This window comes from Oratosquilla oratoria, chromosome 41, assembly GCF_046742065.1.
Source record: "Oratosquilla oratoria isolate Oo_2021 chromosome 41, ASM4674206v1, whole genome shotgun sequence".
NCBI lineage: Eukaryota > Metazoa > Arthropoda > Malacostraca > Stomatopoda > Squillidae > Oratosquilla > Oratosquilla oratoria.
In genome coordinates, this window is record NC_134817.1 from 21,451,448 (window position 1) to 21,463,947 (window position 12,500).

The following is a 12,500-nucleotide window of genomic DNA, read 5'->3' on the forward strand; positions in this document are numbered from 1 at the left end:
GTGTTTGTGTAATTTTCCCCTCTCATTTCCACCTGTTGGCGCCCGTACTTTTAGCCTGAGCAGTATCTAAGTGCGATCCGCAAGAGCACTGCAGTCCATAGAACTAAAGAAGAGTTGGTGACACAATCGGGACAAGTGGCCAAAATAACCCTCAAAAACCGTCATGTCTCCGATTTGGCCCAAACTTATCCCAGAAGGAGAGAGTCGTCCACAGGGCACAGCGAGGTAGACGTGGGGAACCTGGACCCAAGGGCGAGGTTGTGGCGACCAGCCAAATTTGTTTGTGTTTGTGTAATTTTCCCCTCTCATTTCCGCCTGTTGGCGCCCGTACTTTTAGCCTGAGCAGTATCTAAGTGCGATCCGCAAGAGCCCTGGTGGCCCTCGACCTGTAGCTGAGGTGGTGACCCAATCGGGACAAGTGGCCAAAATAACCCTCAAAATTACCAAAGGGGTTAACCCACGGATTTGGACAAAAACCGTCATGTCTCCGATTTGGCCCAAACTTACTCCAGAGGGAGAGAGTCGTCCACAGGGCACAGCGAGGTAGACGTGGGGAACATGGACCCAAGGGCGAGGTTGTGGCGACCAGCCAAATTTGTTTGTGTTTGTGTAATTTTCCCCTCTCATTTCCGCCTGTTGGTGCTCGCTCTTTTAGCATGAGCAGTATCTAAGTTCGATCCGCAAGAGCCCTGGTGGGCCTCGACCTGTAGCTGAGGTGGTGACCCAATCGGGACAAGTGGCCAAAATTACCAAAGGGGTTAACCCACGGATTTGGACAAAAACCGTCATGTCTCCGATATGGCCCAAACTTACTGCAGAGGGAAAGAGTCGTCCATAGGGCAAAGCGAGGTAGACGTGAGGAACCTGGACCCAAGGGCGAGGTTGTGGCAACCAGCCAAATTTGTTTGTGTTTGTGTAATTTTCCCCTCTCATTTCCGCCTGTTGGCGCCCGCATTTTTAGCCTGAGCAGTATGTAAGTACGATCCGCAAGAGCCCTGGTGGCCCTCGACCTATAGCTGAGGTGGTTACCCAATCGGGACAAGTGGCCAAAATGACCCTCAAAAACCGCCATGTCTCCGATTTGGCCCAAACTTACTCCAGAGGGAGAGAGTGTCGTAATAATACTCGGATCATAAAGTATAGTCACCGCTTATATCGATCGTTCGCATTTCACCCGTGAATACTGATAACCATAGAAAATGTGATGAAGACAGTTTAGAGCAGTGGTTCCCAAACTGGGGGAAATTTACCCCTGGGGGGAAATTTGAAGCTACCAGGGGGAAATAATTAAACTACCTACTAACTAAAAAAAATCTCTGATGGATTTTCTCATGTCTGAGAGAGAGAGAGAGAATGCCTGTTTATCAGTATATTTGTACATTTGAAAAATAAATTAGTAAATAGTCACAGTGCATTTCAACTACTCCTTCCCTGCTACACATGAAGGGGGAAATCTGGATAGTTGACCTGGGTGCAGGGGGAAATGACAGAAAAAAGTTTGGGGACCACTGGTTTAGAGAGTATGTCATTACGGAGGGGCAACTACAATAAATATAATGAAGACGCCGATATGGCAGCCTTGCGTATCCACTTGCTCTTCATGCCACCTACGTATGCGGCACCGTATGGAAGGGGTTAATAAATGGACGTTACTGATGAATATTACGCATTACAGTTGTACATCAACCTGTCTATAAAAGAAACACACACGTAAAGAAGTACACTGCTTGAGGGCACAGTGGTAGCGCTCGCACCCGCTACTCCAACAGTCTTAGTTGGGGCTGTACAAGGTCATGAGAACAAATTAAGGAAGAGTGTATGTATAAAGGATCTGAAGAAATACGGTTTTTCATATAGATACATAGATACTTGGAATAACTTAGGTGGCAGAGGCTAAACTGGGGCAATACACGACTTCAAATCTAAATAAGATCAATGGAAATCAAGGATATAGACTAAGGAGGAACTGTGCATGAGTTTAATGCTATATACGATAAACTGGAGAACATTGTTCCTTTCTTGTATACTACAATTGGGTAAATACAATTAGGTAAATACACTCTCATACGCAACACGTCATAACTTACTTTTCTTCCTTTGCTGTCGCTGAAGAATTTTGGCATCACGACCAGATATATCACTGGCAGTGGTTCTGTTCTTGTGCTTGTTATTGGTTTTGAAGCTGCTGTTCTTGCCGCTGGTTGGGCTGTTGTTTGTGGTGTCGGTGCTGCTGCCGCTGTGTTTCCCGGAGCTGTTCTCTTTGTTTGGGCTGCTGCTGCTACTGCTGCTGCTGCTGCTGCTGCCGCTGCTTCCAGGGACGGTATTGTTGTTCCGGGAATTGATGCAATCCTCAGGGTTCGTCTTCGTCTTATCTGCCATAGTGAAACAGTCTCGACCTGATAAATAAGAACATTCCGTTCCCCTAACCTAGGCTCCCCCCTCCCCTCCCCTCCTCTCCCCCTCTCCCTCCTGTCAACCGCCAACGTTCCTGCACGCTCTGCTCTTTCCTTACTAATTAAATAAATAAAGGATCATCCAAGAAACTAAGGAAGACAATTGAGGCAGCATATATCAACACTAATAACAACATTAACCATAGAGAAGGCTTTATATGTTTAGCAAAAGCCACAAGGTTATCAATAATAAAAGGATACGCAAATAAAATAACAAGCTCTCCGAAGCGTCCCATGAGATGACCCGTCCGTGTATAAAATATCCTGTTACGTTTGAGTTGTTAGCTTTGTGATCAAGACCCTGCGGGTCGAAACGTTAAAGCGTGAAATTCTCCCATTACTCCTCGTCTACTTCTTTCACTATATATATATATATATATATATGTGTGTGTGTGTGTGTGTGTGTATGTATGTATGTATGTATGTATGTATGTACAGGTAGTAAAGAAAGACTAATAGAATATATATGGAAGGCAGAGGTGGAATGAGTGAACATAAGGAGGCGACCTAGGATGAAATGGATGGATGGGGTAAAAGGGGCATTGAGAAAGAGGGGAATGTCTGTTGAGGAAGGACGGGAGAGGAGAGAAGATAGGGGTGAATGGAGAATGGTTGCATATGGATGATGCTGTGGAGACATATTTGAGATAGAAGTGAAAGTAGGGAAGTAGGGGGAGGAAGAGGAGGAGGAAGAGGATGAGGAGAAAGAGGAGGAGGGGTTGACTGAAGTGTCGATGAACTCGACGAAGCACTTACTATGTGTACGGCAGTAGGCCAGGGGCATCGGATGAAGAGCTCGTCCTGTGCGACAGGCCTCGTGGTGGAGGGCGCACCAACTGGGGTAGAAGGACCCGTCGGAGGCACAGACGTGGTTGGGAGCGAGCTGGCAGTCCCTGGGCGTCGTGCACCTCACGCAGACCGGGGCGCCGCTTCCGAAGTCGCTGAGACACTTTTGTTGTCTGCCACAACGAACATTGCTGCACGTGGCGCCTCCTTGCCATGGGGATAGACAAGCAAATCAAGTTACAAGGTTTCTGTGATGTGGTTTAGCTCATCTTTCAGATACTCTTCATTACATGTGCAAAATGCTCTGAGGAAGAAGCCTATTACTAGGTTTCTGTGATGTGGTTTTGTTCCTCATCCAGATACTCTTCACTCCATATTCCAAATGCTCTGAGAAAGAAGCCTATTACTAGGTTTCTGTGATGTGGTTTTGTTCCTCATCCAGATACTCTTCACTGCATATGCGAGATGTTCTGAGGAAGAGGCCTATTACAATCCCTGTTTTATGATTGTGCCCTGAATAAATATGTATATAGTCTTCTTTATTGGTGGGTTTGTGGTATACTGAAAATTCTATATTTTTGTTTATTCTGTGGGTAGAAATAGCATATGGTTAAGATATGTTTATGGCATTATTGTAATTCTACCTGAGGAACCTAATATACGCAACAAATTAAGAAAATTAAAGTATTAATGAAAACATAAAATTTACGGCAGAAATAGAGAACAACGGAAAAATACCCTTTTTAGTCACTATTATACACAGAATAAAAAGTGAAAATTTCAGTATACCGCAAACCCACTAATAAAGAGGATTACATACATTTTTATTCAAGGCACAATAATAGAACCAAAATAGGTATAGTAATAGACTTCTTTCTTAAAGCATTTCACATATGTAGTGAAGAATTTCTGGAAGATGCACTAAATCATATCACAGAAACCTTCAATAAAGTGAAATATCCAAAAGGCTAACTCTTCAGCTACGCTCAAATAAATTATTTTGAGTAAGGAAGGAAGAAAACCAAAAACAATTATTTCCTTTACCTAACCAGTGATAAGATATTACAATTCTTTGTAACCACTCCACTGGAACATCCTTTAAGTATATGGGTCACACTTTACAGACGCTTTCGCCCTTACTCCTACAGACGTTCTTTTACTCACTTTTACAAGCGCCCTTATAAGCCTGCTGGATGTCGGCTCCTCTGGCGCAGGAGGCCTGCTTCAGATGGCATCGAGAGGCGTAGGTGACGCCGTCCGTCCCGCAGAGGGGACGAGGCCGCGGGGGCATCGTTGTCGCCTCCACCCCATCCACCGCCTCAGCCGTCGTGGCCGCTCCAGCTGCTGTCTTCGCTTCCGTTTGGCATGTTGGAGGGCACCGGCGACATCTCGGTATCAATTTCTCGTCCAAAACGCACGTCTTACCCTCGGCACAACGGACACCGTTACATGCTGAAATGGGGAAACGATACAACGTCATTTCGGCTGTATAGCGACGAAGGCTCCGATTTGACATCACGTCCGTTAACTCTATATAGCAGTTATGGTGGTAGGTCACTGAAAAATAGGAGACAAAAAGTACCTAGATAACATTGGCTAACTCTTCAGCCAACCGTTTCCGGATTTAGCGCAGCGAAATGCTATTCTTAGAGAATTCACAGTGCACAACTTCAAATATTTTGTCGTTATCCTACTAAAGAATAAAGCATCATCCAGAACCAAACCTATAAGTGTCTTTGACCTGGTCTGAACGTACCTACAAACTGTGGGTTAGTTATATCCCGTGTGGCGATATGTGGCAACTCGCATGCCCGGGGCCTTAGGCATGCTTACGTACTTATCGACAGTGTGTGAGTGAGATACTGTAGAGGGACGTGGAGTTACGCATGGGCGTTATATTTGACTATGTTATTCTAGTGTATCTTCTTGTAACTGTATTATCGTTTAAGGCTGAATGTACTTAAGAACCTACAGTGTATTATTAGCCCTCGACCAACACACACATGGCGCTCAGTGATATGCGACACTGTCAGTGCATACACGGAGGTTCTTAGTATCTAGGGGGGGAGGGATCCTACTTAGCAATGGGGATCGATCTCAGAATGGCCACAATTTCTGGCCAAGAGCAGATAAAGGTAAACGTGAGGAGAACAGATGGAGTTGTTTACTTACTCTGGCAGGGTCCGTAGTGGGCCACATGTCCTCGTTTCTTCTTACGACAGGCGCGTTTGAGGAGGTGACACTCCGAGGTGTAAGTGCGACCGTCGGAACCACACACGGCGCTCTTGTGTTTGAGATGGCATTTAGGGCTGCAGACGCACCGGGGCACGCCGCCTCGCACCACACACTTGCGGTCTTCTCCGCACCGGACGCCAGCACAAGAGGCTACGGGAGATAAGACACAAAGCCTCCATAAAGCAATGATGACTATTTCAGGCATTAGATTAGAAAGTTTTAACTTCCCTATCCTCACATGCGAAGGATCGCACCTTGGTAGAGCGTGCACCACTGATGCACCGGACACCAGCACAAGAGGCTACGGGAGATAAGACACAAAACCTCCATAAATCGATGATGACTATTTCAGGCATTAGATTAGAGTTTTTACTTCCCTATCCTCACATCCGAGGGATCGCACCTTGATAGAACGTGCATCAGTAGTGCACCGGACACCAGCACAAGAGGCTACGGGAGATAAGACACAAAACCTCCATAAAGCGATGATGACTATTTCAGGCATTAGATTAGAGTTTTCAACTTCCCTATCCTCACATCCGAAGGATCGCACCTTGATAGAACGTGCACCACTGGTGTAGCTAAAGTTGTAGTCAAAAGTCTAGAACAACCTAATGAATTCTATTTTGCAGAGGCAGCGTTCATTGTCAAATATTCGATAGATCTCTCTGTGAAGAAATGCTGGACTGTTACCTGTGCTGCATTTGCGCGGGACTTTCTGTGTTACCAGTTTAGAGTAGTAGTAGGGGGGGGGAGCAGCTGCCGGTTTTCAGTTTTTCTAGTGTGAAAATGCACTAGAAATACAGAGTTGATAAAAAGAGAATTTGGATACGATCTGAAAATCGAGTGTTAGGACTTTGAAGCCGTACCTCCAGTTGGAGGTCAGGTTGTTAAGTTGACCTTGTTTGGAAACGGGTAGCAGGGAGAGACTCCTCTTTGGCGCTCGTTTCGCAGGACCGACCACAACGTACAGGTAGCCGTCACTGGTCCCCAGAGATGCATAAAGCATAACAATATCATTAGTGTATGTTTATGTGTATGTGTGTGCACGCGTGTGTGGGTATTTGTTTGTATGTGTATTTACCCCTTGGCCCCACATACTCATACACACGCACGCGCACACACACACATAAAAAGTAAAGCTCAAGCAGTGGTCAGCGCTTCCAGTTTTCACAGATATCAGAAGTCATTACTGTCTTCCAGCAAGTGGGTGTATGTATGTATGTACTTACCCAATCGCACGTACCTAATTGTAGTATACAGGAAAGGAGCAATGCTCGTTTGGTCCCGTCTGCTACTTTCGAAACTGTCATACCTAACCTCAAATTCATGCACAGTTCCAACTTAATATATATCCTTTCTTAGGCTGGTTGTCTTGCCCCACGTTGGGTGCCAGATGTCAGCCTGGTAGTCTTGCCCCACGTTGGGCAGCCAAATGTTAGGCTGGTTTGAAGTTAAATTCTGGAGAGAATTTGTATATTTAGAAATTAATGCTGGGCGCCAATAACAATAATAGCTCGTACAAACTGGTAGAAAGGGGGTGGGGGAGGGAAAGAGACGTTAAGGGAGGTGACGACTGTGTGTACCAAGTCGTGTCCTAACTTGGTCTAATTGCAGGGGAGGGGGAGGTGAAAAAGCAACGGAGAAGCGAGCCAGGCTCACTGTGTGATGCTCTGAGGTGATCTGAATCTTCGACGTTCGTCCGTTCTTTATATACATAGGTAGGTCATGACCCATACCCTTAGATGGCGCGAGGTCAAAATCTATGCGCGGGAAGTCGGACGCAAAATGTTCTTATGCCGTTGACTCAAACTCACGAAGACAGAGGGTATGGGGAGCTGGTATTACACGTGAGTTCCTCAAAGAGTTTAGTGTTCATCATCACGTGGTCAGGCGAAGCTCTGGTTGAGTCATCACTGGGACTGATGCTGGTACTACACGTGAACTCCTCAATGATGGTTTGTCCCACCTGTGTGCCTCAAGGAAACTTTGGTTGAGTCACGCGGCCATGCTGCGCATGATTCATGCGGCTGGGCCCATGAGCGATTCCCTTGGGAGCTCCCTGGGTCAAAAGTCGTAGGACGGCCAGAGAAGAGGTGAAGACGGGTGGAGTGATAAGGACTGAGGAGTTAGGTCTAGAAGTGGGGGCAACTTCCTAACACGCCCTCACGGAAGTCGAGACTGGAAGTGAAGTAGTGTGGAGCCTTGACAAGAAATCGTCAAGGGAGTTGTCTTCACAACGGGGCCAGAACTTGAAGGTGGGGTAGAGTTGGGCATCAGACGGCAGGGGTAACAGCAGGCGGCGGTCCGTTTGTCGCAGAGTAGCAAACCTTGGGGTGTTCGTCTACTCTCGTGGGACCGGATTTATCCTGTACGTGTTGGATGACGTCGAAGAGGTTGGTGCATTTCAGGAGGCTGCTCAGGGGATCTCGTACCTGGAACGCGTTTTGGGATCACGTCGTACGGTGGCATTTATAGTATGGTTACAACATCTCACTGAAAAGATAGACACTTGAAAATGATCGTGGTTAGCGGTTGGGGTGTTAGGCCACCCAAAGCGTCGTAGACTAGACAGTCGAGGTTGCTAGTCATTAGGTGCGGGCCATTGTGATCTCCCTTAAGCGTGTGGATGGGTCAAGGTGGGGGGCACTCACAGCTCTAGTTTGCTTGGCGGTAGGCCACGAATATCCCTGTAATAGGCAAGAACGTAAGTAGTTAAACTGGTTGTCTGCAGGCGTGGCAGGCAGCGACGGTAGTCGAGCTGGTGGGCAGGTGAACTGGCAGTCGTGCTGGCAGGCAGTGGCGACAGGCGACCTGGCAGACAAGTGGCGGCAGTCGATCTGGCAGGCCACTGGCGGCAGTCGAGCGGCGGCAGATACCAGCGGTAGGTGAGAGTATAGGTAGTTGAACTAGTCGACAGACGTGGCAGGCAGCGACGGCAGTCGAGCTGATGGGTAGGCGAACTGACAGTCGTGCTGACAGGCAGTAACGGCAGATGATCTGACAGACAAGTGGCGGCAGCCGGTGGCAGTCGATCTGGCAAACAAGTGGCGGCAGTCGAGCTGGAGGTCGAGCGGCGGTAGATACCTGTGGTAGGCGAGAGTGTAGGTAGTCGAACTGGCAGTTGCAGACCCAGTAGGCAGCAGCGGCAGACGATCTAGCAGTCAACTGACGGCAATCGAGCGGCAGGCAGCTGTGCCAGACGATCAGGCAGACCAGTGGCTGCAGTCGGTGGCAGTCGATCTGGTGGTGGTCAAAAGGCTGGGAGTCGGCAGAGCCGAGGATCGGGGGCCCCACGTTGGGCGCCAATTTGTTAGGCTGGTTGTCTTGCCCCACGTTGGGTGCCAGATGTTAGCCTGGTAGTCTTGCCCCACGTTGGGCAGCCAAATGTTAGGCTGGTTTCAAGGTAAATGCTAATGAAGATAATTTGTCTATTTAGAGATTAATGTTGGGCGCCAATAACTATAATAACTCGCACAAACTGGTAGAAAGGGGTGGGGGAAGGAAAGAGACGGCAACGGAGGTGACGATTGTGCGTATCAAGTCGTGTCCCAACTTGGTCTTCTGATTACGGGGGAGGAGGAAGGTGAGAAAGCAACGGGGCAGCGAGCCAGGCTCACTGTGAGATGCTCTGAGGTGATCTGAATCTTCGACGTTCGTCCGTACTTTATATACAAGGGCAGGTCATGACCCGTACCCTTAAATGGCGCGAGGTCAAAATCTATGCGCGGGAAGTCGGACGCAAAAGGTTCTTATACCGTTGACTCACAAAGACAGAGGGTACGGGGGACTGGTACTACACGTGAGTTCCTCAAAGAGTTCAGTGTTCATCATCACGTGGTCAGGCGAAGCTCTGGTTGAGTTATCACTGGGACTGATGCTGGTACTACACGTGAACTCCTCAAGGAAGCTTTGTCCCACCTGTGTGCCTCAAGGAAACTTTGGTCGAGTCGAGTGTATGTGTGTGTCCGTGTGCGTGCATGTATATGTTTGTGTGTTTATCTGTGTGTGTGTGTGTGTGAGTATGTTTGCGTGTGTGCGTGTGTGTTTGTGTGTGTGTGTGTGTGAGTATGTTTGCGTGTGTGCGTGTGTGTTTGTGTGTGTGTGTGTGTTTCAGTGTGTGTGCATGCGTGTGTTTGTTTTTATTTATGTGTGTATGTTTGCGTGTGTGTGTGTTTGCGTGTGTATGTGTGTGTGTCCGTGTGTGTGCATGCGTGTGTTTGTTTTTATTTATGTGTGTGTGTGAGTGCATGTGTGTGTGAGTGTATGTGTGTGAATGTGTGTGAATGTTTGTGTGTGTATGTGTGTATGTGTGTGTGTGTGTGTGTGCGTATTTGTGCGAAAGCACACCGTTTTACTTGTTTTTTCAGCATTTATGAGCTCGAGCACCCGTTTGTTGGCGGGTGATTTGGAGGGTGACGAGTGGGAGTGAGGGGGAAGATGGGGAGGGATTGCTGGGGAAGAGTGGAGAGGGGGGGGGAGGGCGAACGTAAAGTAGAGGTCGAAATTGATAGGATGTGGTTGAGGAGTGTAATACAGGAAACGAAGGACTGTGAAGGAGTGTGAAAGATTCGCTAAGTTCGTAAGTGATGCAGGGGGCTCGAGTCGAGAGTGTGCGAAGGTTTGAGGTTGGTTGTGGGGAGTGGCGGGGGAGTGCGGAGTTTGGGCTTGTGAGGAGGAGTTGGGAGGAGGAGGAGTTGGGAGGAGGAGTTTCCTCGTCTAGAAACCTGACGTTCCAAGAACATTCATCGCAACACGGGCAGTTTAAATCGATCGGGAAAAGGGTTTGGCCTGACAGGAACTTTTGGGAATAGACAGACCCGCGTCGAGTCTGAGGATGGCTGGCCCTAGACAATTGGAGAACAGGAATCGGGAGTTATAAGTATCAGTTTCCAATGCATCGTGATTAGTGAAGCGTAGTGATGTAGGACAAAAATATACAGCAAATGCACTGACATGTCAGTGTAATAGTGACATACCTCTGCCAATGTGTATTAATGTATCCTTGGAAGTATAGTGCAACTTAACAAGCTTAAGCTGAACTTTCTCTTTGATTGGTTAACATCATCGAAGCTTAGCTATATCTAATAGAGAACATGTGAAATTGATCTAGGTAGGAGTGTGAGAGGTGGATTAAGTTTGCGTGAGCTTGAATTTAGACGTAAGAGACACATAACAATCTTGTATTGTAGACTACTAACTGTGAGACTGATTAGGGTATAGTACTTTGATTTGGGTGTGATATGAAAGTAATAAAGACTCATGAAGTAATGAGGAACCAGTAACGAAGCCAGAAGGAGAGACTGTTTTGAGAAACTTCGAAGGTCTTTGAAGGCCGCAAGGGCAGAGGAGTCTGGTGAACCTGTGTGTGAGTGGTATGCTATATGCTGAGTACGAGGGCGAAAGTCTGGCTAAAGGTGTGGAGAGGTGCTGATGAAGGTACGAGAGGCTTGATAAGGTAAAACGAGACTTGAGAACGTACGAGACTGGTTAAAGGCATGAGAAAGATGTTCATACGAGAAATAGGCGGTGTTTGAGAACTTACAAAGATTAGGGAATTGCTTAAACGTGTGAAGGACTACTTAAAGGCGTGAAGAACTAAATGAAAGCGCTGAATACTAACTGGCAATTGTGGAAGACATCTTGAAGATGTGAAAGACTACTTGAAGATGTAAAGACTACTTGAAGGTGCGAAAGACTACTTCAAAGTATGGAAGTTTCTTTTTTAAGGATGTGAAGGCTAATTGAAGGTGTGAAAGGCTATTTGGAATTATAAAAGACTACTTAAAAATGTGAATCAATATACGAGTAGCTTAGGGAATGGAAGGAGGAAAGACTGCTGAGGGTATCAAGTAGGCTCGTCGCAAGCGGTACACTAAGGGCGTAAAATAGGAAAATGCGATTGAAAGGAAACATGTTAATGGATATAAAGGACTAAGAAATTTCGAGTGTAACTCTGAGAGACTTGCACAAACGTAAGACTTTGCAAGACTTGGGAGACCTGTAAGGAGACTGGGCAGGGTTCCTAGACGTAGATAACGGTTTTGTGAGATTGGATGGTGTGTCTGACTTGCTGGAGGTGTTTGGGATTGGCTGGAGCTGAGGTGTGTCATACTAGCTGGAGGTGTTTGAGATTAACTGGAGGTGTGTAAGTTTGGCTGGAGATGTGTAGAACAGGCTGAAGGTGTGTGGAATTTCAAGTGTGAGATTAAAGTAAATAGATTTAGTTTTACAAGGGAATGGAAGGTATGAGACATATGATCGAAAATGACAGAGATCTTCAGTGATACAAAGAAGACTCGAGATTGAGAATATGCCAGTGTATTAGTGATTGATTAACACTGTAAGGTTGTGATGTTGAAGAAGGAACGGAGTAGAGACTGAAGATGTAAGAATTTTTAACGCATTCGTGTGGTATAATGCGGCATCAATTTCGGTTGTCGTCAGGTAATTCTAATAAGTTGGAGGGATTCCCTACTGCAGCCTAAGGATGCTGTTCCTATGCGAAAATATTCGTCCGAAAGATATCTCTTCCAGAATTCAAAAGAACAACCCTTTTCCTCCATTTCATGACTTTCTTGGGGCTACGAGACGATTTTATTTCTCTAAGATAAACTCCTTCTGTAGAGAAAGTGTTAATACTAGAAACTTGCTAGCAATAGGTCACACATAAGAAGGGATGGTAGACGTAAGCGAATAGACGAAGGTAATGATAATTGCATGAGGATGGTTATAGGCTGAATAGTGTAGTGTGGTAAAAGAATATTTGAAGATGTAAGAATGGTTGATGAGATGGTTAGTGGTCTATGTGTAAAAAAAAAAGAAAAGAAAATACGCAATAAGTAGGTTGTGGGCGTTGGGTGTGGTCGGGAGATAAAGACAACCTGAGAGAATAGTTGTGGGCGTGAGAGAGAGAGAGAGAGAGAGAGAGAGAGAGAGAGAGAGAGAGAGAGAGAGAGAGAGAGAGAGAGAGAGAGAGAGAGAGAGAGAGAGAGAGAGAGAGAGAGAGAGAGAGAGAGAGAGAGA

The 12,500-nt window shown here is 46.6% G+C and overlaps 1 protein-coding gene across 2 annotated transcripts in view; it reads right to left on the reverse strand.

The window, feature by feature from the left end:
• Positions 1-12,500, reverse strand: part of LOC143021027 (follistatin-like) — a 221,340-nt gene that overhangs the window by 6,169 nt on the left and 202,671 nt on the right. Inside the window, exons 3-6 of one of the 2 annotated variants that reach the window (XM_076178199.1) lie at positions 5,412-5,624; positions 4,404-4,691; positions 3,210-3,446; positions 2,088-2,396 (exon numbers count right to left, since the gene is read on the reverse strand). In XM_076178199.1, coding sequence (XP_076034314.1) covers positions 2,088-2,396; positions 3,210-3,446; positions 4,404-4,691; positions 5,412-5,624 — 1,047 coding nt within the window. The remainder of the gene's footprint in view (positions 1-2,087; positions 2,397-3,209; positions 3,447-4,403; positions 4,692-5,411; positions 5,625-12,500) is intronic. The other variant, XM_076178200.1, reaches the window with a different exon arrangement.